Source organism: Typopeltis vanoorti, chromosome 12 (genome assembly GCF_054136105.1).
Source record: "Typopeltis vanoorti isolate ZY-2024b chromosome 12, IOZ_Tvanoo_1.0, whole genome shotgun sequence".
NCBI classification, from domain to species: domain Eukaryota; kingdom Metazoa; phylum Arthropoda; class Arachnida; order Uropygi; family Thelyphonidae; genus Typopeltis; species Typopeltis vanoorti.
This window is the reverse complement of record NC_143560.1, coordinates 123,478,980-123,506,909: the sequence shown is the minus strand read 5'-3', so window position 1 is coordinate 123,506,909 and position 27,930 is coordinate 123,478,980. Positions and strand designations below refer to the sequence as shown.

Here is a 27,930-nt window from a genome sequence, read left to right as displayed (position 1 = left end):
GAAACTTGTTGGCTCTTTGTATATATATTTTATCATTTATCTTCTGGTCTTTTAATAATAAAAGTTATTTATTGTAATACATCAGACCAAATATGTACAAGTTAAGTTCACAATTATATTTCTCTTTGCTTGAGTTTTCATGTGAGCTAATTTGGGAAGGACATGGGATATGCAATGAATTTTTTGCTAAGCAATACACAAGGATAGAAAATCATGACATCAACACTCCCCTCTCATTCTCACACACACACACACACACACACACACACAAGATACCACCCATCAGACTTCTGAAGGCACAGGAGGCAAAGGTTTTTTGATGAAAAAATCTTAATGAAAGTGGCAGCAAAATTGTTTGCTAGCTAACATGGAAGCCATCTGAAACATTACCAATAGATTCAACTGATTATATTATCTATCAGCTAGTCTGCAAATGAACTACTTTAAAGCTATATCCTTGAAATGAATAAGCCATTATGTCTATGGAAACACTGCTATTACTGCATTTTTTTAAACCAACTATATGTCACAAGATCTATAACACAACACAATACCACACTGTATTTGGAGTAATTAGTGGAAAAAAAAAGCAATCTGTTAATGTGTTTCTTTAACAGGTGGAGTTTGTAGTCACTAAAGAAAATGGTATAGGAAAGACCAACAACAAACAGAAGTAGCAGGAATAAAAGACAAGGATGAGAAGTTAATGATAAATTTGAAGATAAACTGCACAGGAATGTTGCATAGTGTTGGATCCTACTTCCTTGTTTTTGACCCGCCATCTTGTTTCAACTCTGTTCTTAAACAAGTAATAAGTTGCTGGTTGATTACTAATTTAAATATAGAGAAATTTATATTTTTAGACTGCACCACTCTATATTTAGATTAGTCTAATGAAATGTAGTGAAACCAAACATCAACTAATTTTATATCAATATTATTTCTTACGTAGACCGAGTTTATCTCTTATTTTTGAAGCTCCCACTAGGTCCGATAATTTCATGAACGGTGCAGTAAAGGAGATTCAGGCAAACATAATTTTAAAATCATCAAAACAAAACATTTAATTCTGGGTTATATACTATACATATAAATTCAATTCTGAGAACAAGATATTATAAATGTCTTAGCTTAACTGGTCATAACATCTTACAAATTCAGTCTATGGGCATTCTGCTATCAGATTTACAGCTTTCACAATATTACAATAACTTTTAATAGAGTTCAATATCACAAAATCTCTTAGTAACAAATTTTACTATTATCACACAGTCAGTAAAGTCTCAATACATTAATGGTGGCAACAACTGCTTCATGAGTATACACTTTCATACTTCGGCTGATTTCAGCAAAAAACGTTATAGTTAATGTGGGGAATAAGAGGAGGAATTACACATATATCTCTGCACTAAAGTAATATAAAATTGGACAGCTCTTACCGGATAAATCCTTTGCTCATGGTATTCACTGAGGCACACTTGAAACTTTAGTTAACTATCACACTGGAGCAACATATTTCAAAAGTAATCTCTTTTAAAATAACTTGATCATTAATCTCTGTGCATCACAAATGTAGACACACTTTCACTAGACAATTCACTTGTTCCTCATTTACTACTTTGCAATAAAATCAGCTTTTCACTAATCTTCCTTAAAAGCTCTGGAATTCGTCATAATAACTTTAGTATTCCTTATCAACATTCTGAGTTGCCAATTTACATCCCGATCCTTCGTAATCTAATTACAGCACTTAATTCTTATTACTACAGCCTCTTACTTTACTCTGTGCTGCTAATAAGCTATCTCCTCATCTCTTCTTAATTTAATTACAGCACCTAATTCCTATTACTACAGCCTCTTACTTATACTCCGTGCTGCTAAATAGCTATCTCCTCATCGCTTCTTAATCTAATTATAGCACCTAATTCCTATTACTACAGCCTCTTACTTTACTCCGTGCTGCCATCAGTGCTCCCTGCATCCCACCTCTCCGCACTGTCGTGAGTGCTCCCCCCCTCTCTTCACTGCACCATCGTGAATGCTTCTGGTCGACTGATCCCCTTGTATACTTTCGCTTTTCGCTTATATACCTTCACTTTCTTTCCCGCCCAAAATTCTTTCTCACGCTCTCTTATGTCAATTCCTTCTGTGCAGTTGAATACCATATCTCGCGATCCATGCACGCACTAGCTATTTCTAGCCCGTCTCCATAGTAACAAAAAAAATAAAATAAAAACAGAAATATTGCATAATATTATACCTTTACATACTGGTAGTGATAAATAAAAAATCAAAATATTATAATTCACATAAGGCATATTAAACTTATATATACAATTCCTCATAATATTAAATTAGGAATAATCAAAGTAAACAGAATAATATTTCAATACAAGATCCTATCATTGCTAACACATATTTAGATTAATTAATAAAACTTAATAAATAAACTCAAGGCAATTACATGAATAATACAGTTTAAGCAAGAGACAAACAATATTTACAAGTCTTGCTTATGTTATGGAAGATCATGTTGGATTCTGAAAGAAATACCAATAACTTTAATTTCTCTTCATTCAGAATCCAACACTATCAACTGAATATATTCTTACATGTTTAGAAGAAAGTGAAGGAAGGGTAATGGTGGTGTGGTGTTTTTTTTTTTTTTTTTTTTTTTTTTTTTTTTTTTTTTTAATGTTGGGCCCACACACAGGAGGTTGGTTGATCAACCTATAGTACATTAGTATCGTGTATGGGTAGTGGGTTGGGAAAGGAGGAATTTGTTTACATTTGATTTGAATGACTTTAAATTGTATTCCTTGGGAAACACAGCAGACAGGAGACCGTTCCACAGTGCAGCAGTTGCAGGATGAAGGAAGAGGAAAAGAAACTTGTTCTGTTTGTTTCTAGGTGTGCTGTGAAGGGATGTTGTGCAGCAGCTGCACGTGTTTCAATGAGCTTTGTACTGAGCAGAGGAATTATTGATTTTATTTCGGATGAGCATTTCCCATGGAAATATTCATAGAACATACATACTGCAGAGACCATACGTCTGTGTGAAAGTGGGGGGAGAGAGTTGGTAAGGAATGAATCATTGATAAGTCTAATTGCTCTCCTCCGTATTGAGTCGAGCATTTTGAGAGAGCTTTTAGGGGCCCCACCCCATATGTGGGAGCAGTATTCAATAGCTGGGCAGATTTGTGATTCGTATAATGTTAGTAGCTGTTTGGGGGTGAAGTAACGTCTTGAGCGAAAGAGAAATCCTAGTTTTTTTGAGGCTGAGGATGCAATGGTTGTCATATGTTTATGCCAGGGATGTGAGGGTGATTCCAAGAAGCGAGATCTCAGACTGTCTGGAAATTTGGGTATCGTCAAAAAGGATACTGGGGAAAAATGGTTCTTTTTTATAGGAAATAGTACAGAACTGGGTTTTATAGGAGTTGAAATTTATGAGGTTATCCTAACCCCATTGTAGGATGGCTTGGAGATCAGAGTTGAGGGTGGTGGTGATTGATGTTCTGTAGGTTGAGGTGAGTTGTGAAGGGTAAGGCTTATCAAATGCAAGCAAGGAGTAAAGTGTACTGTCATCTGCAAAACTGTGTATTGGGTTGGAGGTCAATTGCAGTAGGTCATTGATATATAGCAGGAAGAGGGTTGGTGAGAGAACAGAACCTTGTGGGACCCCAGCATTAATTGAGTGGTGAGAGGATAGGGAGCCATCCACCATCACACACAGTGTGCATCCAAACAGAAAGCTGGCAATCCAACTACAGAAGTCCTGGGTTAGATCGAATGATGGTAGTTTTCCTAGTAGGCCTTTGTGCCAGACCCGGTCAAAAGCTTTGGAGATATCTAGTGCAACCACATGAGATTCGCCAAACCTCTCCATAGTATTTGTCCAGAGATGGGTGATGCATGTGATTAGATCTCCTGTTGATCGGCAGTGGCGGAATCCATATTGGCAGTCATTTATTTGGCGAGTGTCTTCAGGATAGTACAGGAGTTGGGAATTGATGATTTTTTCCATTACTTTTGACAGGACTGAGGTAAGCAAGATAGGGTGGTAATTGGATAGCAGTGACTTGTCACCCTTCTTGGGAATGGGCTGAATAGGCCAATTTCCAGTTTGTGGGATAGATTCCAGTAGAGTAAGAGAGTATACATAGGTGACATAGGATGGGGTCAGTTCTGGAGCACAAACTTTCAGAACAATTGGGGGAATGCCATTGGGGCCAGGAGACTTTTTTGTGTCTAATTTGGACAGTATTTTTCTGATCTCATCCTGGCAAAAGGATATAGGGATATTGTATGTTGGGTGTCTGGAATGGTTGGGGGACATTTACCATTGTCAGTTATGCATAACTGAGTGGAAACACTTATCAAAAAAGATAATGCAGAAACAGAGCATCTATGAGAAAGTGACTTGAGAAGAATCACCTACTGAAGCAGGTGATTCTTAAGGAGGTTTTTAATCAGTCCTTCTTAGGGAGGTTTTTGCACCATCTCAAATGTGAGAACAGTAATTCTAAGATTGGCAGATTTGGGAATTGTACAGTATAGGAAGTTGCAAGTTGAGAAATGGTATTGTAATCAGAAGAGGACAAGTTCTTTGGCTGTGGTTACTGATATGATGTGTTTTTGGCTATCACATTCATGCATACACTCAATGTGATAGCCAACCCAAGGAGATAAAATGGATTTTGGCTGAAGATTTGGATATTACCAAAAAGGGGAAGTGCAGAAAGATTTTTCTTCCAAAAAAAAGGATGGTGTTCTGGTAGCATTGAAATTCACTAGTTTATCTTCATCCCACTGCAGAGAGGTCAGGAAGCTTGAATCATTTGAGTGTTACAAGGTTTGCCGAATGGCAAAGAGGATGGTTTGTACTCTCATCAGCAAAGATATTGAAAAAATTAGAGACTAGCCCTGTACCTGCACTAGCATGGAAGTACAGGACATAAGATCTTGTTCCTATAGACCAATCAGACTTCAACATTCATCATATATATCACACAATGATAGTCCAAAGCAGTGGTATACTAGGCTCTGAGTATACTCAGAACCTAGCTATGCAGAGTGCCTATAATGAATCTGTTCATCCCCAAATAAGACTTTATACACCCTAGTGTCATCCATAATATTTGCTACTGTGGGTATCTTAACATGTAAAATATTTTTCATAAATATTTGCATTATAATATCAACTTTTTGTCTTTGTGTATTAAAATAAAATTACTAGTTCAAAGAACTTAGCAATGCATGTGAGAGAGAGAGAGAGAGAGACAGAGAGGATAGTAATTTTAGTTTTGACTTCTGATAGAATGATGTTCATGACAATGCTGCAGCAACAATTAAAGATATGAGAGGCACACCATTTCTGTTAACTGAAAAACTACTTCCTTGAACAAGACTGGATAGCAACCTTTAACTGAAAAACCTTTGTAAAGGCTCCTGACATCTTAGATGGCACATGCTTAAGCATTTGCAATAAGACAGCATAATTTAGAACTATGTCACTGCTCATCCCCATGAGGTGCATACTACCAGGGTTAATTAGACAGTAAGTCTCATTTGACTGAGACAAGTTCATGTTTATATGATGACATCAATTTATGAAGGAAGAAACCTATCACTTCCATGTGAGAAACTAATTCCAACATTTAACTTAAAAGAAACTCAAGTATTCTTTGCATTAGAGAGAGATATCCTGACTCTTTCGACTGAACCTGTCATTATTCCCAAGTGTGTTTTGGACATGCACTTTACAGACAACACTGCTCATAAGATAGCTTATCACATAAGTTTTAAGGTGAAATTCATAAAAAGCACAAAGAACAAATGAAACATTTGTGAAGGAAGAGTTATGGAAAATATAAACAGACTGACTGATGAGCTGTACATTGACAACCTATGTTGCTGATGCCATTGTAGCCAAGATTCATTTGGAATCAGAATTTACTTCAGCATTGAACTATTCCATGTACAAACTAGTTCATGGACTAGTCCATGAACTAGTTTGTACATGGAATAGTTCCGTGTACAAACCATATGTGTAAATTATAACCAGATGATATAGTTCAAACTATATCATCTGGTTATAATGTACACATATGTATATATTTCATACAAAGAATGTGCAAATGTACAATGCATTTTGACTGTGAAATGCTAATTGAAATTCTGTTACCTGCATGGTAAGCTATAGATCCTTTATTCCATCCTGGATGCCTATATTTAGGATAATCCTAAAAGAAATAAAAGAAAGGGACAAAATTAGACATTCTTAACCATCCAAGTAGTTGAGTATAATGAGTAAATAATATTTAAAAATCTTTAATTAAATAAAATTTCTAAAAACCTAATCCACACTTCTATTTTCAGTTATGTACTACAGTTTCCTTTTTAAAAAAATTATACCTGGTAATTTCATTTTCTAGCAAAGTTGATCAAGAGACCCAATTGAAATGGATTCTAACAGGGATGCACTGCAAATTTGGAATCTTCTATATGAACCTCTTTTTTGTACTTACCCTCCCGAACAACCTTCTCAAAGCAGTTTTATAAACACATTTGCTATATTGATATTTGAATCCATGACTTGTTAGTAGCAAAGCAAAGGCCTTTGCTATCTGGTCAGTGATACTGACCACTTGTTTTTCTTTTTCTCAAAGGTTAAAATAACCCTTAATTCATAAACTTTTTGTAAACATAACATAAGATTGCATTTTAGAGCAATGTTTTCCAGCAGATCAGTGCTGCCAATGATTTATTGAGCCATATCATAACATGAACCAAATGAAAAACATCAGTACTTGATGATGAATCTCAGTTTCTTCCAACAGTCTTGATATTGGTGTATTTATGAACAGGAGTGTAAGATTCGTCTTAAAATGGACTAGAACATGGAAATTCAACATATATGTAAAAGAAAGCTCATCCAGATGCTTCAATAGCATTTTGGCAGAGCTTTCTAACAGTACAAGTTAAGTGGTCAAATGGTACAAGATAATAAACTGCACAACAGAAATATAACATCTGTAAAGCAAGATAAAAATAATAAATTTTGTGAATTACAGAAGATCTGGAAAGTAAAAAAAATAAATAAGTTGTTAAGGATGGAAAGTTGCAATACACATTAAGTATACATGAATAAAATGGACTAGAACATGGAAATTCATATATGTAAAAGAAAGCTCATCCAGATGCTTCAATAGTATTTTGGCAGAGCTTTCTAACAGTACAAGTTAAGTGGTCAAATGGTACAAGATAATAAACTGCACAACAGAAATATAACATCTGTAAAGCAATATAAAAATAATAAATTTGGTGAATTACAGATGATCTGGAAAGTAAAAAAATAAATAAGTTGTTAAGGAAGGAAGGTTGCAATACACATTAAGTATACACGAAGACGGTAGAGTCTCATTAAGTTATAACAATAGCATTATTTAAATTATGAAATAAAAATTTATCTAGGATTATTAAATTCTGTTTCCCAAACTTCGAAATGGACAAGCAGTCATATTTATTTAGATTGGAATAGCTGGGAAGGGCCTCAATGATGAATCCCCCAAAGTAGAAGTGAGTGAGTGCATATATTATTTTTTTGTCTCCCTTCAACAAATACTGTGTAAAGGTTAACTGATAGCCAAGCCTACTGCCGTAAGATTTACCTGAACAGAGAAAGCAGACGCAGACATAGTCCATGTGATCTTGCATTCAGATTTCAGAATTCATAGCAAAAGGGTGAAAGGAAGGAATGTTTCTCTGTATCTAAGAAAGGAATGGGTAACACATATCCTTTATATTATCTAGAGGATTCTGGCTACATATTTACATATATGAAAATTTATTTCAGTATATGAAATAAAGACTGTCTTGAATAGTTCTTTTCAAGAACAGAGAACATCTCTTCCAGTGGCTTGTGGATAAGGATGTACAATGACATGAATTCCTCTAACAGATGACAAAAGTGTTGAACAAACATGGGAAAGCAGTATGAGAATCTCAACTATTCTGAGCATTAGTGAGATGTATCATGAGAATCTTCAGAAATATACACTAACCAGTTTGTTAAGTAAAATCTTCCCCATTCATTCTTATGAATCACTACCTGCTATAAAGCAGGTAATGGTTCATGGAAAATTCTTTACAAAAAAAAAATGCATCACTGGAAATTTCTTTGCAGTGATTATTTTACTTCGACTTATTCTTCAGTATATCAATTTTTAAGGCTATTGAAATGATATATATTAAAAACAAATGCAAATGAGTAAATACTTTAGAAAATATACTTTATGTATTTATTTAGAACACATCTCAGAATTGAAAGATATATCAAGAGGAGTATGACAAGGATGTACCCTCTCACCTCTGCTTTTCAATATATATATATAAATAAAATTATAACAATCTGGAAACAACATAACCCATTTGGTATACAAATGACCCCACAAATGAAGATAGATACACTACTATTTGCAGATGATCAAATAGTATTAGCTACATCAGAAGATGACTTACAAAGATCATTAAAATCATTAAATGATACCTCGAAGCAATATAATATGACAATATCTAAAGAAAAAATAAAAATAATGGCATTCAAAGGAGAAAACCCAATAAGAAGTAAAATAGTGATAGATGATAAAATATTAGAACAAGTAAATACTTTCAGATACTTGGGATGTGATCTATCATACGAAGAAGAAAAAGACATAGACACTAAAATATCAAACTTTGTCAAAGTAAATGACATAATAAATAATATATTTAAGCCTCCCTAGTACAAAAACACACTAGAATCAGACTATATAATGTCTTGTCAAAACCAACTCTACTATATGGAAGTGAAACATGGACCATGAAAAGGAAAGATGAAAAACGAATTCAAACAGCAGATATGAAGTTCCTCAGAAAAACGGCTGGATATATCAAGTGGGACCACAAAACAAATGAAATCTTACAATCCTGAAAATAAAACCAATTAATTACTACATAAGACAGTATAAACAAAAATGGCTAGAACATTTAAATAGAATGGACAACAGCAGACTACCAAAAATATTATACAGATACAAAATAAGTGGAAGAAGAAGAATCGGAAGACCAAGAAAGAGATAGCATGAGACTGGAACAGGCCACTGGGCCTAAATTCCATGTTAGGAAGAAGAAGAATGTATTTATTTATTTCATAGGATTTTATTTAGTTCTACTTTTTTTTGTTGTTGTTGTGTATAAAGTTAAATATTTTGTTTAATATTAATATTAATAATAATGTTAGTTTCGGTAAGGAAGGAGTGTAATTTCTGTTTATTACTTGAAATTTTAATTATTTTTCTTACTTATATACTAAAAGTTCTACATGAGTTTATATATACATATATCATTCCCACAAATGAAAGGCCACAAGGACTATTAGCAAATAAAAGTCATGTGTAGACTGGGTCAATAGCATAACAAAGAAATCTGTTGATATTCCTCTTAAAGAACTGGAGGCTACAGTCTTCGATGAAGTCTTCATGGGGGAAGGCTGTTCCACAGAACTAGTGAAGATGGAATAAAATGTGACTGGGATTAGCAGGTTCAGTAAATCAGGATAACTATAAAAGGATGTTGGACAATAGTTACGTTCCTGTATTCAGCAGAAACAGGGACATAATGGGAACACCACCAATGGAAATATCTGTGAAGAAACAAAATGTGGAAACTGATCATCTATGAAACAGTGGTTGAAGAGTTTGAGAGAAGAGTCATCAATCAACCAAACCAATTCTCTTTTGAACTGCATCAAGAATTTTTAAATTTTAGACAAGTCTTTATGCATGTCACCCTAAATGTAAGAGCAGTGGATTTGAAATATGTACTTGATTTTCAAATTTTAAATATGATTTATATATTGTTATATTCTTGTGTGTTATAATATTTTTTATTAAAATTATTTAAAATTGCAAATATTGTTTTTTAATGAAAAACATGCCTGCTTACTATTGTTTATACTTACAATTTTTTTATGCTTGTTTCAAACAACCAATCCACCACATCTGTAACAACACAACACTATGTATTTGATGTTATTAGACTCCACCCCATACCAGATAGCTTAAACTAATTGCTACATGGAAAACTATTACTGATGTTGCAGTCATAGCTTTCTACCCAAACTGGACTCATCTATCATTAGAAGCATATCCCCCCCCCTTCCTCTCAATGTCATGTCATATTTATCCTTTCTAAAAATAATATATCCTTTATGCTTAATACCAGACAGTATATCTGCTGATAGCCCAGATGCACTAATGCCTAAAATCTGAGTCCCAACATATTCACTAAGACAACAAACTTCATTCCTTTGCTCCTGATATTCCTGGCATTTATGTACAGATATAATAAGTTATGTTCAATTTTTTTTTTTGTTTACTCTTCTCTGTAGGCTGCATGACCCACTTGGACAATTTCAGATCACTGTTTATATAATCATTTATACAAATATGCTTGCACATACTTAAGCCCAAATTGAACAAGCACACAGCCATCCTTTCCTCATAATCGCATAACTCAGTTGCCCTTATGCATAGCCCACCAGTCTTCCCATCACGATCTTGATTCCCTGCCACTCCATATTAGGTCTCATACCAATATATATAATTTCTTCTAGACTCTTGATACAGATGTGATATTCAATTATAGGCTGTCCCTTTTCTTCTTTTCAGCCATTTTCTGTCCACTGCTGGACAAAGGCCTCCTCCAGTTCCTTCCACCTTTCCCTGTTCTTGGCAATGGTTAACAAATTTTCCCCAACAAAATTTGACAATTCACCTTTTTTTAGGATGTCCTTGGCCTCGTTTCCCTTCTTTTGGAATCCAGTTTGTTAGTAGGGTGGTCCATCGCTCATCTTCTCTTCTGGATAGATGTCCAGCCCATTTCCATTTTAGTCGCTTGGGGTGAAGAATGTCAGTGATATGAGTCTGGCTTCTTATCCAAGTGTTTTGCTTCTTATCCTTTAATGTGATTCCATGCAGGCCTCCACATGACCCCCCCCCCCCCCCGGGAAGCATGGTGTCATAATGAGCCATGGCAAAGTTGATACCGAGCAAAGAACTAGGAGACAGCTATAAAATGTATCTCCCAAGACAGCATGGGAGATTAGATCACAACCCCCTCCACTAAAATGCCAAGAAGGCTGTCCTTCTTATATATCATAAATTAGTTTTATCCTCAGACTTACTCTAGACATCTAAAAACTCACATATATTCCTTCTATTGTTATTAGCATTTCAACAGAATTTTTTTTAATTATTTAATTTTTTTTTTTAAAAGTAACACCAAAAATGATATCTAGTCTTCTAAACCTGCATAGTACAGAAGAAAAGTAGTTGAAAGGTTAAAAAAATTTGTCAACATTTGATGCCCTCACTTCCTAACAGATGTAAAAAATTAATATTCAGTTGGCATGTCTGGCTAAGAATTTTCCAGGTATGAAAACAAGCATACAGATCATATGGTGTAACGCATTCACAATGGATGTGCTGAAAACAGCTTATCACCCTAGCTGTCTTTTCTTCATTAACTTCAACTAAAGGCTACAATTCTGCATTTCAAAAAAATGTGTGAGAAACAATGAGACTGGTAACAAATCACTGCACTACAGTATTAATTACTTAAAATTGCATGTTTTAAAACAAGCTGAAACACCAAACCTAAATATTGCACATAAACAAATAAGAATATGATGCTTATGAAAGAACCTATTCACTGCTATAAAAAATGGAAGTAGTCTAAGAAAATCAGAGGGAAAAAAGAGAAAAAATAATTCTTGCAAAACGACTTATTTTATTAACAAGAAAACTCATAGTCCATTTGTAAATTAAGCAATTACTGAAATGCTAGCAGCATGAATCTAGAACAGTGGTTCTCAAAGGTGCGCCCTGTGATATTCCAGAGAAATATGTGTCCAGATATAAAAATAAATATAGTTACTCTATTATACCTTTTCATTACGGATATACCACTCTTTTTGTCAACACATCATTATTATGTTAATTAACAGCGGTTTTTCTTGCAAAGAGAACAAGAATATGCTTTATTCTTGTTGTGTATATTACTTATTTTAAAAGTGTTGGAAGTGGATGTTATGTACATATTACTTATTTTCAGATAAATAAAATGGATAGATTTCTCAAAAAGAAACGTGATATTGAAGAATCAGATTCTGGAAGTGAGCAAAAGAAAGTAAGTAAGAAAGCAAAATCGCAGCCTACTCGCAAATATAATGAAAGTTATTTAAGCTTTGGTTTCACTTGGACCGGAAGTGAAGATCATCCTTTGCCGCTATGTTTAGTATGTGGATGTAAAATGGCAAATGAATCATTGCTTCCTAGTAAATTGAGTAAACATTTTAAAACTATACACTCTAATTTACAAGATAAATCTGTAAGTTTTTTCAAGAGATTGTCTGAACAGCAAACAAAAGCAGCAAATTCTTTTAAAACTATAACGACTGTTTCTGATAAAGCTCAAATCGCTTCTTATCAAGTCTCAGAACTGATAGCAAAAAATATGAAAGATCATACTTTAGGTGAGTCACTTATTTTGCCTGCATGAAAAAAAAATGGTCATGACAATGCTAGGAAATGAAGCAGCAATGAAAATAAACAAGATTCCTCTGTCCAACGATACAGTTCACAGGCGTATTATAGAAATCTCTTCTGATATCGAGAAAAATGTATGCAGTAATAAACTTCAGTATTCAAATTTTGCATTGCAAGTTGATGAGTCAACAGACATTACTAACAAGGTGCAACTCTTAGCATTCGTCCGTTTTATTAATGAAGATCAAATAGTAAATCAGTTTCTTTTTTTTGCAAAGAATTAAGTATGTTTACAAAAGGTGAGGACGTTTTTAACATTTTGAATAGCTATCTTGATAAATGGCAGTTAACATGGAAGTCGTGTGTAGGCATTTGTACAGATGGAGCCCCTTCCATGATTTTACATCAAGTTGTTCAGATGGTAACTTTATTAAAACAAGACCTGTCAAATCGCGTTTATTCGAAAAGCTTTGTATTAATATGGATTCACAACACAGACGGCTGCTTTTACACACTGATGTGAGGTGGCTGTCAAGGGGGAAAGTACTTACCTGTGTACACGAGCTACAACAAGAACTTCTTGCGTTTTTTTGAAGAGATGAAACAATTACATTTTTGTAACCTCAATTGGTGCGAATTTTGGATTGCCAGGTTACAGTATTTGGCTGATATGTTTCAGCAGCTCAATATTTTGAATACTAGCATGCAAGGGAAAGAAGAAAATATTCTCACATCCACTGACAAAATGAAAGCGTTTCAGAGAAAACTACAGATTTGGAAAAGAAAAGCTGTTGAAGATAATTTGGAAATGTTTCCATTGGTAAGTAACACTTGCATAAATGAAACATTTCCAATAATAGTTGAACATTTAACAAGTTTAGAAGAAAAATCGAGTTCTTATTTTCCATCACTTAACACTGAACAATACGACTGGATTAGAAACCCATTTATGGAAACTTCAAGTGATTTTGGTTTAACATTAACAGAAGAAGGACTGGCAGCTATATCCACTGATCGTGGATTGATGATTAAACATAAGGAATTGTCAATTTTCTATTCAATCTACAATTTTCAACGTCATATTTATGTGAATTAGGATTTTCTACCCTCGCCACAATTAGGTGTAAAATGAGAGGAACTCTTCAATGTATTGACGAGGAAATGAGAGTTTGCCTTTCAAATATATGCCCAAACATTAAAGCAATCACTAGGACACATCAGGCTCATGTTTCTCATAAACACAAGAATGAATAAACTTAAGGTATGTTTACCTTCACGATTTTTGCTAGCCTCAGGTCAAGATGTCTAATCCTGTCTGAGCTATTTCTTTGTACAATTTCAGTACAATATCACCAGTTACCCCAATGATAAAGATGGATTAAGTTCTGATCACTAACCTTAGTATCTCCCATAATGCAAAGCACATCTCCTTGCAGACATGTATAATGCTATACTTCCACCTTAGTGTCACTACCCAGAGGTGGTGACACTAAGGTGGAAGTAATGCAGAAGTCATATCACCATATACCAGTTGCCAAAAGGTGTCAACATCTTATTGAAATTCTCTGCATTAGAGATAGCTGATAGAAGTTTTTTCACTTGGCTATGCAAATAATTATATATTTGGTTTAATCCTTTATCCAAGTGTAAGCAAACAAAGTTTGCGCCTGAAGTATTTTCAGGACTGAGGCAACTCGTGAAAAAGGTGGAATAAGTTCTGATCACTAACCTTAGTATCTCCCATAATGCAAAGCACATCTCCTGCATTATGAGAGATACTAAGGCAAGTGATCAGAACTAATTCCACCGTTACCACGAGTTGCCCAAGTCCTGAAAATACTTCAGGTGCAAACTTTGTTTGCTTACACTTGGATAAAGGATTAAACCAAATATATAATTATTAGCATAGCCAAGTGAAAAAACTTCCATCAATCATGGGACAAATTGAAATCTGTCTTCACAGAGAAATGTGCCAATACTTTGTGTCCTGATAGAGCAGTAAAAAAAGAAAGATTGGATAACTGACGAAATTCTCTCTCTCACGGATCAACATAGATCATATCAAAATCATAGTCCAACAAAATATATAGAGGTTCAGAAAATTATTAAAGACAAGATCAATGAAGCAAAAGAAATCTGGATGAATGAAACATATTCTAATAATATCTGCTCTTTCTATTTTATTATTATTTGTTATATTCTGATATTATTATTTATTTTATCATTTATTATTAAAACTCTCGAACTGCGCCTTTATGTTCTTTTCCTTAACAGTCGTAACACCGAGTTTGTAGTCACTGCTTGAGTTAGTTCAATCATTCTTAATCCTCTCAGGCTATAATTTGATTCACCCCCTCTCAAGGTCGTAAGTATGTTATTTTTTCATGTGTACGTAGTCTAGATTTAGGAAGTGCTTTGGGCTGGAACCAGTTCCCTTGTCTATCTTGCTGACTTTCTCTTGCACTGATCTTTAAAAATTTATTTGTTTTTTTTCGACTGCACCATTAAAGTTCGTGTAGAGGAATTGTATGTCTTTCTCATACATGCAAGAGAAACGTCCAGCTCAACACAGAAATATCTCTAAAATTTAGTTCTAATGCAAGCAACACTTTAAACTTAATATCAGTTAGTCATGGCTATTCTATCTTCAGGACACAGAGGTTCTATGTTTTATGAGACAGTGCATTGGCAAGGCAGAATCAGGCAAGCTATTAACAAACAAAACTGTTTATTCATTCTAAGTCAAGGTAATTACAAATATTACAACTACACATATCAAAATATCTGTCTCTGATTAACTCAGTTAAATAACAATGGAGACAAAGTAAAGCACATGTCTGGTTCTCCACTCAATTAGATTAGCAATTCTCGCTTAAGCTCTATGACAATCAGACATGTGGGTAGACATACACACACACTCTAATGTAACTTAACTCAGGCTAAAGACAGAATTAGGCGTAACTAAACTTCACAATCAATTTCCCTTTCATCACATGACATTAGCAAATTTCTCTGAACTCAGTGTACGATTAGGTCGCAATTAATTAGAAGTGCAGCTTTCCGACTTCACAAAAAATGTTCTTTACACTAACTAACTATGAGATCGGCATTCTTAGCCTTAATTTTCACAATCTAGGAAAGTTTTACAAAATTCTTACTTGCAACCTTGCCAGCTAGTTCAGTACACTAGATCCTAGAGATCACGATCACATTTTTCTTCCTTCCAGTAAAAACCACATTTCGCCACTAGTTCACGGCAAACGATGATACAGCATACTTGGAGATTGTCAAGAAACTTCGCGGTGGGACTTCTGGAATAGACAGTCACTGCTGTTATGAACCTCCTATCATCGTTGGACTTGTCAGACTCCTAACATCGCTGGCAGGATGTGTCTCCCCCATCCTTGGAACGGCTGGACACAGGAACCTCTTCAAAGCGAGACCAGAAAACAAGAGCCAGGAACAGAGCAATTTGGCCCCTCGATTTCTCCCTTTTATCCTATTCTCTCGACCTTGGAACTTCCTCAGATTAAACTGCCTGGATATTCTTGGAGGAGTTTTCTCTGTCACCCCACTGTCGGTGAGTTTTGGTGGGAAAACCCTCTACCCCGTTGACTTTTGCGATTTTTGCTAGCCTCAGGTCAAGATGTCTAATCCTGCCTGAGCTATTTCTTTGTTTGTACAATTTCAGTGGTTCTTAAATGTCTTAACAACTTACTCTAATATTTTAACAGATTTAATACAGCAAAAAAATTTGAGGTAAACATTATTTCAATTACAAGTATTTTGTATAATTTGTAATTTCCAGGTAAAATCAGTATAGAAAAATTTTGTACTAATTTTTCTCCATACAAGATTTTACAATATAAAGATATAGAATTTCTACAAGAAAAGCATGACAGTTTTAATTTACACAAAAAGCTGAAAGAGACCTCACGTATATTTAAGAAAAAAAAAACAACTATGTATCCTTCAAAACAAAAAGGGAGAAATAATATCGGAAAAGGATAATAAAATACAAGAATGGATGAAAGATGTAGAACTCTTTACTGATAACAGACTTAGCCAAGAAAATACTTATGAACAGCTGGAAGGTCCATGCATTCTAAGATCAGAAGTAGAATATGAGCTGAACTCAGCTAAAAATGGTAAAGTCTTAGGCCCTGATAGAATACCAGCAGAAATAGTAACGTTATTAGAAGGCAACAACATTACTATATTAGCAGAGCTATTTAATAAGATCAATGATACAGGCATAATCCCTCAAGACTGTTTTCAGTCGATCTTCATCATGCTACCTAAAAAAGCAAATGTCAAAACTTGTAATGACTATAGAATGATCAGTCTAAAGAGTCATGTTCTCAAAATGTTTCTGAAAATAATTCAAAAAAGAATATACAGAAAATGTGAAGATACCATCAATGATACCAATTTGGCTTTAGAAGCAGTTTGGGAATGAGAGAGGCTCTTTTCTGTTCTCAAATCTTATTTCAAAAATGTAGCGACTAAAACAAGAAAGTATTCATTTGCTTCATCGACTTCGAGAAAGCATTTGACAAAGTCAAACACACTAAAATGAATGAATTATTAAAAAAGAATTGGATTAGATTGTAAAGACATTAGGATCATTTAAAACTTATATTGGAACCAAAAGACATCTGTTCAAGTTGATGACATTATTAAAGACTCCATTACCATCAAAAGAGGAGTAAGGCAAGGATGTGTGCTGTTGTGCCTCCTTTGTAACATATACTCAGAAGCTATATTTCAGAAAATTTTAAAAGAAAGAGAGGAAGGGATTAATGTAAATAGTGAAATCATCAATAACATCTGATATGCTGATGACACAGCTCTCCTGGCTGACAATATTCAGGATCTTCAAAATCTTCTTGAACTAGTGAATGAAGAGAGTGAAAAAAAAAAAGGGATTTAAGAATAAATATCACAAAAACTAAATTCATGATCATAAGCAAGAAACCAATTCTTAATTCAGTACTTTCTTTAAACAGGAAACAAAAAGAGTGACAAAATTTAAATATCTCGAATACCGGTTAAATGAAGAATGCAACCCAGAAATGGAAATAAAAGTTAGAATTGAAATGGCAAGAAAAAAATTTCTCCTGATGAAATCAGCACTGTGTAACTATGATTTAAATTTAGAGCTTACAGTATGCATGGTTAAATGCTATGTATGGTCTGTACTTGCTGTACAGTGCAGAAATTTGGAACTTGAAGACAACATTAATAAAAGAAAACTGTAGCTTTTGAGATGCAGTTATACAGATGAATGTCAAAATTCCCATGAATAGCAAAAACTTCGAAAAAGAAGAAAACTGCATATCTTGGTCACTTACTTCATAATGAAAAATATAAGATTGTTCATGATCATAAGCAAGAAACCAATTCTTAATTCAGTACTTTTTTTAAACAGGAAACAAATAGAAAGAGTGACCAAATTTACAAAAACAAGTTTAGACAAGTTTTTCATTAATTGATTTAATTAAACTGTCATAAAAGTAATTTAATTTGTATAGCAGTTCTTAAGAGTTAATGGTCTAAAAATTAGTAGATTATAGCCTGTCCTTTTTTTCCCCCCTCTGATTGCATCATCAATTTCCTGATGTGTACCCCCAAAGGGTATTCAGATTACTATGATAGCATTACATGATTAAGTTACATTATTGTTAATCTCCTATCAACAAGTTTCCTCCAAATCAGTCTATTACTTGTGAGAACTCCAATATTATCATATCTAACATTTTGTGTTTCTGAGGCACTTCTGACTGAATCAATTCACCTAGACCAAGGTTTCTCAAACTCTTCCTACAACAAAACATTTCACAAATCCTGAAATTTAAATGGAAAATCTTGGTTAGAGTCGAGTATCATCGGTCTCGTATTCAATGTAAAGCTAAGCACACACTATAACCGCAACAGGCTGTATCGCATCACAAAAATGCGACAGTACACACTAAAGGCACATGCCAAGTCGCAGTGCATCAACTTTGCTTGTGACCACACATTTCCTAGAATAGATACCTCCATACTTCACTCGCGCTCGGAGGTGTCGACAACTGTGGATGGCTGAGCCAAGCCACCGTGCACTGCACTTAATAGCACAATCCACACGCAAAGTGAGGCGCGCCTGATTTTCAAACATGTTTGAACTTGTGCAGCATTTAAAACTATATAAGGATCATATTATTTTGATAATTTTTCACGGAACACCAGTGTTCCGCAGAACATAGTTTGGGAAACGCTGACCTAGACTGGTTTTTTTTGTGGATCTCTTTCCTGCCATCTTAGCATCAAACACCTGTTTTCCTAATCTTTCATCGCCCATTCTATTTAAGTGGCAGTATCCCCTTAGATTAGCTCTGCTGACATATTCTTGAATACCAATAATGTCAAGTTCCTTTCTAATATCTTCATTTTTAATATGATTCTGCCAATGATGAAACTGGTTCACTTTGCTAATTTTTCTCAAAACCCTCATATCTCTGGTTTCTGGTCTTTGATCAAATGCTTTATTTCTAACCCAACTCTCAGATCCATAACTTAAAACTTGTTTAAACGCTGTCTTGTGCTAATTTCGATCTTATTTCATATAAATTTATTCAGATGGCTACACACCATAACAGCTTTGCTTATTCTGTTGTCTATTTCCAGATTTAACCTGGCATCTTCAGTAAAAACTGTGCCTAAATAGCTTAAATATTTTACTTTTTCTATAGGATTTCCATTTAGAATGCAACTGAAGTTTTCTATGCTGCTACCTATTTTCATAGTTTTGGTTTTTTTATTGCTGATTTTCATACTGTTTGATTCTGTTACAGCTGTTATTCAATTTACTTAGAGAATCCTGGAGACTTGCACTAGAAATGTTTAGGAGTACAACATCATCTTCATAAAGCTAAGAGCTAACTTTGACATTTCAAATTCTAATATCAGGCTTAATGCCACTTTCTTTCATCATGTAATCCATAGATTACATGATGAAAGAAATTACATAGATAATGTAATTCATCATGAGTGGAGATAATGTGCATCCTTGTCTTATCAATGATTTTATATCAAACCATCTTCCTGTATCTCTTTCAATTTTAACTGCTGACTGAAAACTCATATATAGACTGTGTACGGGGGTAGTCTGAAAATTTCTCGGCCTAACAAGGAAAAAACAATTTATAATTTCAAAATTATTTTTATTTTTCAACATAATCTCCCTTAAGACTAATACATTTATTCCAGCGATGCTCCAGTGCCATTATCCTGCCCCTGTAGTGGTTCTCAGTAAGATCCGCAAAATACCCCTCTACAGCTGCAATCACCTCTTGATTCGAAGAAAAACGCTAACCAGCGAGGAAGAGTTTTAGTTTTGGGAAAAGACAGACGTGAGAGGAAGCCAAATCTGGGAAATAGGGTGGATGTTCCAACAATTCATAGTGCAGATCCCTTAATTTTCCCATTGCCAAAAGACCTTTGTGGGCAGGTGCATCGTCTTGATGAATGATTTTTTTTCCTTCTGCAAAACCAGGTCTTTTCTCACAATTTTTTTCGTCTAGTCTGGTTAAAAGATCAGAATAACACAACTGGTTATTGTTTTACCCTTTTCAAGATAATTATAAACAAAATGCCTTTAGCATCCCAAAACACCAATGACTTTACCTTTCCTGCTGATGGAACCGACTTTGTCTTCTTTGGTGCTGAACAACCGTCTTCTGTTCACTGTTTTGACTGCTGTTTGGATTCTGGTGTGTAATGGCAAATCCAAGTCTCATCCATAGTAATAAATCGATGCACAAAATCAGTTTTATTCTTGTTAAAACGCTCCAAGCACTGTTCAGAGATTTTCATGCGAGTGCATTTTTGATCTGCTGTGAGCAAGCACGGCACCCATCTTGCGCAAAGCATTTTCATTTGCAATTCTTCATGCAAAATATATCCTACACGTTCTTTTGAAATGATTATAGTCTCAGCAATTTCAAGCACTTTGACTCACCGGTCATCCAATACCATATCATGCACTTCATCAATGATTTCTGGTGTTACACTTTTTAGATGTCCTTCACGTGGATCATCTTCAAGGCTGGTACGGCCACGTTTAAACTCAGCAGCCCATTTCTTAATTGTCAGAGGAGAAGAGTGCCCATAAACTTTAACTCACCGGTCATTCAATACCATATCATGCACTCGATTAATGATTTCTGGTGTTACACTTTTTAAAACATCCTTCACGTGGATCATCTTCAAGGCTGGTACGGCCACGTTTAAACTCAGCAGCCCATTTCTTAATTGTCAGAGGAGAAGAGTCCCCATAAACTTTTATGAACCTCGAAAGAATTTCTTTTGCCATTAAACTTTCTTTTACAAAGAATTTTATAACTGCACAATACTCAATTTTATCCACTTCAAGACAACACTTTTGCTTCAGATGGCTGTATAAAACCAATTACTTGATAGAATGACTTGCAATTTCACACGGATGCTTATGACAGACGTGCCAACTTAGAAAAAAAAACATCTTGCCAACAGTGTTGCCATCTACTACTAGAACTTTTCAGACTACCTTTGCATTGTTCCATATAATGGAACATTATATCGAATATTATTCCATATATTCCACAATTCACCCCATATAATTGAAGTGTTTTGAAAAGCTTTTCATTGGGCACTTTGTCATACACCTTTTTCAGATATACACAATGTAAGTACTGATCACTGTCATATTCACACGTTTTCTCAACTATTTGTCTTAAAGTGAAAATTTGATACTGACCATCTATTTGGCATGAATTCAGCTTGTTCTTCTACAAGTTTGTCATCCACAATTTTTCTCAACCTCTTTTTCAAGTATGCTTGCATAAATATTATCTGGAATACTTAGTAGAGTAATTCCTCTGTAATTCTCAAATTCAGCTTTATTCCCTTTTTTTTTTTTTTTTTTTATAGATAGGTATTATAAGAGCTCTACTCCAACAATCAGGAATTCAACCATCTGAGCAGGCTCTCTGAATTATGCAGTGTAGCCACTGCAAAACTTTTATATCTCCATCCTTATGCATCTCTGGCCATATATCATCTACTCCAGCTGCCATTTCACATTTCAAGTTCTTGACTGCTTTTTGGCTATACCTCAAATATTGATATGTACTTCTCTCGAAAATTTTCTGCTATGGTTTATTTAACAGTCTTTCAAAGTAATTATTCCAGATATCTAGGATATCCTTATCTTCAGTTTTCATGTCACCTTTATCATCTTTGCTTCCTTTTACAGTACTCTTTCCTCCATTTCTAAGCTTTTTCAATAGCCTCCAGAACATTTTGCCACCTTTCTGTTATTTACTTTCTGATACTTTTTCTTTTTATTTTTTGACTGCAATGAACAAAATCAGTACAGGTATTTAGTGCAAATATAGGACTGCTTTGATGCATGAAATAGTCAGAATCTAGCAATAAATTTTCTAGCATCCTGAGACCACTCATTCAAGCTAGGGAATGTTATCTTCATCTCTTTCTTCATTTTCATCAGAGGACATGTTTTCTCTTCAAGAAAACATGTCCTCTGATGTTTTCTGAAAATTCTTTCTCAAAAACCTTCATTTTTGTTACATTACTGAAGACTCAAAACATGAAACCTCATCGTTTCTGATATGGTTCACATCTAATGAGAGACATCATTTTCATTATCGCCTATATCTGGCATATCCATGATGCTTAAAATATAGCAGGGAAAAAAAAAAGGAAGTTTTGAATGGCCTTGTTGCTTATTCCTTCCCAGCTATCAGTCGACTTCACTTCTTTAGTGTTTTTCTTCTAGATGTTGTTGTAGTTGACAGCCTTGTTCGTAATAGGTGAATATAAGGTGAAAATATGGACTCGTACACACAACTGGGAGAGAGTGCCTTTGAACCTGTTCACCTGTGCTATTAAATCTGATGTGCTCATCAATATTACTTTTTCATTATTATCACTCTGAGTTTAATTTCCATAATGTTTTCAATGTTCATTCATTCTAGCATATGTTTTGTAAAAAAAGTTGACAGCTCTCAATATTTATGCCATTTCTACTGAATTCACTGTCATATTCCTGACATATACACTCAAAAAAGGGTACATGTCAGGAATATGACAGTGAAATTCACTACTACTAACTTCTAGCTTCCTTTCAAATTAATTTATCATTGGTCAGAAACACAACATAAGATCATATTTCATTTTCCTAAGGCACTGATAACTGCATCAATCACCTAAATGATCCAAGGGTTTTTTGTTCCAATGTATTAAAAACTTCTAATGCTAGCCTTTCTTCTCCCATTCTGTTTAAATGACTATCTTTTTCTTCTTTTAGCTCCTTTTTATAACCCTTTATAGGTTTTTTTTGGTTTGCTTCACAGTATTTTTTCATTCTACTCTATTCAGTGCAGTACTTTTCCAATTCTGAACTTTAAGCATTCCTTTCTCAACCTCATCTAATCATCTCTTTATAGGTCTTCCTCTTCTTCTCTGTCCAATTATTTTCCATTTATATAAATATTTTTAACTCCTCTACTTCCATCCTTTCTAAGTGGCCTATCCATGCTATTCTTTGCGCCTTAATAAATCTAACAATATCTTCTCCATTTATTAATTTGTTAATTTCATTATTTGTTCTTATTCTCCAATTGTCATTCTTCTCTTTAACTGGTACATAAATTTTTCTCATTATTTTCCTTTCAAAAATCCTTAACTTATTCTCATCATTTTGGGGTAGAGTCCATGATTCATATCCATATGTTATCACTGCTCTAATAATTGATTTATAAAGTTTTAGTTTAGAATTCTTATCTACAACTTTACTACCTAATAATCCTTTATGCATGTGATAGCATTTATTTCCAGCTATTATTCTATTATTGAGTTCTTCTGCTATGTTATTTGTTATTGCTATTATAGATCCTAGATATTTAAAATGATTTACTGATTCAAAATTATAGCCATCTATACTACATTTAGGGCTATTCTATTTCCATTTCTTCCACATTGCAAACATTTAGTTTTTTGTTCATTAATTTGTAAACCAACTTCTTTTGCATTTAAATCTAATTCTTTAAACTTACTTTCTAATTTTCTTTGGTACGACTAATTATTGCAATATCATCTGCATATGCACAAATCTGTATAGATTTATTATTAATGTAGCCTCTTATATTGAGTCTTCTTATTATATATTCAAGTGTCAAATTAAACCAATGTGCAGACAGCACATCTCCCCCATCTCACTCTGGAACTTATTTTGAATGCTTCTGTTAACTCACTTTGTATTTTAATCCTTGTCTTAGATCCTTCTAGTGTTATTTCAATCATTCTAACTAATTTTTGTAGGATTCCCAATCTTTTAAGACTATTAACCATTTTTTGTCTATTTATTTTATCAAAAGCCTGTTTAAAATCAATATATAAATTATATAATATTCCATACATTTTTCCATATATATTCCATAACATAAATATATTATCAGTGGTAGATCTCTTTAGTCTAAAACCAGATTGGTAAACTCCTGAGATTTCTTCAGTACATGGTTCTAATCTACTATTTATTAAACATGATAAAATTTTATGTTACATTTAGCAATGTGATTCCTCTATAATTACTGTAATTCAGTTTATCTCCCTTTTTATACATTTGGTTGAATCACTCCTATTTTCCATTCCTCTGGTAATTTTTCTTCATTCCATATTTCAATTATTAATTACCAGATTTTTCCCCATAATGGTTTTCCAGCATACTTGATAAGCTCTCCTGTTATACCAAGTGCTTTACAGTTATTCCATATATACCCAGTGCTTTACAGTTTTTATCTGTTTTATAATTTTAACAGCTACTTCATAAGTTGGTTCTTTTATTTTTTCTTCATTTATTCTAAATTCACTCCAATTCCTATCTTCATCATCATTAATTTCTTCTTCTGATAATTCTTCAAAATACTCTTTCCATCTCTTCATAACTTCTATTTCAGTTATTATAACTGAAAAATAGGTAATATTTCTTTATAATATTCTCTTATTTCTTTGTTTTTATTACATTTACTTATTCCTCTTCATCTCTTTTTTCTTTTGATTACATATTTTATTTGCTTCCTTTCTCTTTTCTTGATATTTTTCTCTATTAGCTCTTGTATTTCTTTGTATATATATTTCTTTCTTGCTTTATTTTTAATTTCTATTGCTTTCCTGCATTCATCATCAAACCATTCCTTTTCGATTCTTTTATAATTCCCTATTATTTCTTCTGCTGCATTTATAATTGTTTTTTTTTTTTTTAATTATCTTCTATACCATTTATCTTCTATATTATTTTGATTTTCAAATTCTTTAATGTCTTCTTCAATTTTTTTTTTTTTTTTGTATAATTTAATAGTCTCTTTATTTGTGAACGCTTCGGTATTCAATTTCTCAATTCTTTCTGCTTTCCCTCTATTTATTATTAATATTCTTTGTCTCAATTTTGCACCAACCAACATGTGGTCAGAGTTGCAGTTTGCACCTCTAAATGCTCTTACATCAATAATTGATGTTGACCATCTTTTAGAAATCAAAACATGATCTATCTGGTTACACTCATTAGTAACTAGAATAATACATGTTTCTAAATGTATCTTTTTATGTGGAAAATTTGTGCTCATTACTCTTAATTTATTAGTTGTTGCAAACTGAGCAACTCTATTGCCACTAGTTTCTTCATTTAGACTATATCTTTCAAACACCTCTTTATATAATTAGAAGAAACACATGTATAAACCACAGTGAAAATTATTTAATTGTAAATATTTCATCCTAAGTATCTTAGGACATCATCAGTACAGTATTTAAACAAAAATTAGGAATAACATACAGTTAGGGCGCATGATTACAATAGAATCTCATGAAAACGTGCATAACGTGCTGAAGTAGTACAAAAAAAAAAAAAAAAAACGTTCATTATTTAACACAGTTTTGTATGATAATTTCCCATACTTTAGGAATAGTAAGAACGTCGTTGCGGTTTAGGTTTGGTCTGTGTAGTAGGGCTTCAGAACTTTCTTTGTATAAACGTTCATGTTTAAATATAGATCTATGTAAAAGTTTAGCCTTTTCTCAATGGATCCTATGGTTTGGATTTTCAATTTAGTGTTGAGAGAGGCCATATTTCTGCAGTTTAAGAAGATGAATGTGGTCTTGATGTTCCGAGATGCGTTTCTGAACAGACCTACCTGTTTGTCCAAAGTAAGATAATTTGCATGAGCATGGAATCTCATAAACACCAGGTAACATCAAGGGTGAGAATTTGTCCTTAGGAGAAGGTAATAAGTTGTAAATTTGGTTGATTGGTTTGTAAGTAGTGGCAAAATTGTATTTCTTCATAATTTTAGAAAGACGTTCTGAGATGCCTTTAACGTAAGGTATGGGAATCCTATGCACTTCTTCCTGTCTGGTTTGATGTATGCAGAAGTCACTGATGATTTTTTGAGTTGTTTTGGGATTATATCCATTTAGGATGGCTGTATTTTTGATAACTTCTAATTCCTGGTTTAAAGATTCTTCAGAGGAGCAGAATTTGTGCGCTCTGGAAACTAGTGATTTAATAATGCCAGATTTCTGAGATGGATGATGAGCAGAAGAATTGTGAATGTAGCGACCTGAGAATGTAGGCTTGCGAAAGACGGAAGTGGCGATGGAACCGTCTTCTTTTCTTTTGATGTGTAAATCCAAAAAAGAGATACCCTGTGGAGATTCTTTTTCTAACGTAAAGTTGATGCGATGATGAAGAAGGTTAATTTTATCTAGAAACAGTTGTAATTCAGGTTCGGGATGATTCCATACTGCAAATACGTCATCGACATATCTTAGCCAAATTTTTTGGTTTGGGTTCAAAAGTGAATATTTTTTCCTCAAGGTGTTCTAGAAACAAATTTGCTAGGTTTGGTGATAAAGGAGATCCCATTGCTGTTCCTTCCTCTTGCTTGTAAATTTGACCTTTCCAGGTGAAGTAACCTGATGCAATAACAAACTTGAACAATTCAACTATATCAGACGGAAATTTTTGAGTTAGTAATTCTATTGTTTCTTCATGGGGAATGTTAGTGAAGAGGGAGACAATGTCGAAGCTGATTAACAAGTCAGTTTTTGATAGTTGAATGTCTTTAATTTTTGTGCGAAACTCATTAGAATTTTTGATTGAAGAGACTGAGTGGCCTATGGGAGGGCAGAGAAGGTTAGATAAGAATCTTGATAACTTGTACGTTGGACAGCCGATACAGTCTACGACAGGTCTAAGTGGAACATTAGTTTTGTGTAGCTTAGGTAAGCCATAAATTCTAGGAGGTCTTGCATGGTATGTCTTAAGTTTTTTGATTGTTTCTTCATCTAAGGAGGAAGTTTCATTGGAGATTTGATGGTTTCTTTCAGTTTTGCAAAGGTTGGAATAAGATTATCACGTCTGCACTTTTTTAAAAAAGTGCAGACGTGATAATCCTTTATTCCTTCACGGGGAAATGACAGCGCAGAAGACAAATTTACTAGGAAAACTGCAACTAAAACAGGGTAAACTACGAGCTAGAATATCTTTTTTAAAAAAGTGCAGACGTGATAATCTTATTCCAACCTTTGCAAAACTGAAAGAAACCATCAAATCTCCAGATGCCCATAAAATCTATCAAAAAGCAAGTCATTCTTTACTACTCAATCAGTTACGAGTGTCTAAGCATGAACTAGCAACAAACAATTTAAATATTACAGAACTAGAAACAGATTTGTCAAATACGTTAAATCAAGAATTGCTACAATTAATTATAACTGTCTCAAAGAATTCGGAAAAAAAAGCTTTTGATAAAAGCAATAGTGCTCTACATATTAAATGCCTTAATCTATTAAATCGATCATAAAAGATCACTAACAAATTACCAACGGAAAAATGGGTAGTCAATTTATCTAACCGTCAACTAACAAAAGATGAATTAAATGTTCTAGCAAGAGACCATAAATTTGCGATTTCACCAAAGTGTTTCCCATATTTAGACTTTATACATAATATAGAAAGAAACATCAAGCATCTCTCCAGTATTGAAGCCAACAAACTTCGTTTCGAAGTAGCTGAACTGATCTACAATGCCAAACCTTCAGAATTAAATATCCCACCGTCAGAATTGAAAGCTATTATTTCCTTAAAATATAACAAAAATTTAATCATTAGTAGAGCTGATAAAGGAAATACCACTGTGGTTCTTGATGCCAATTCATATGACCGAAAAATTAATTTACTTCTTCGAGATCGTAATACTTACTCCAAATTGGATTTTGATCCTACGAATCGTCAACTCAG

General features: G+C 33.8%; 1 protein-coding gene across 1 annotated transcript in view; it reads right to left on the bottom strand.

Moving 5' to 3' along the window:
* Positions 1 to 27,930, bottom strand: part of LOC150101200 (SPRY domain-containing protein 3-like) — a 221,963-nt gene that overhangs the window by 87,160 nt on the left and 106,873 nt on the right. Inside the window, exon 8 of the mRNA XM_090401360.1 lies at positions 6,188 to 6,245. Coding sequence (XP_090257486.1) covers positions 6,188 to 6,245 — 58 coding nt within the window. The remainder of the gene's footprint in view (positions 1 to 6,187; positions 6,246 to 27,930) is intronic.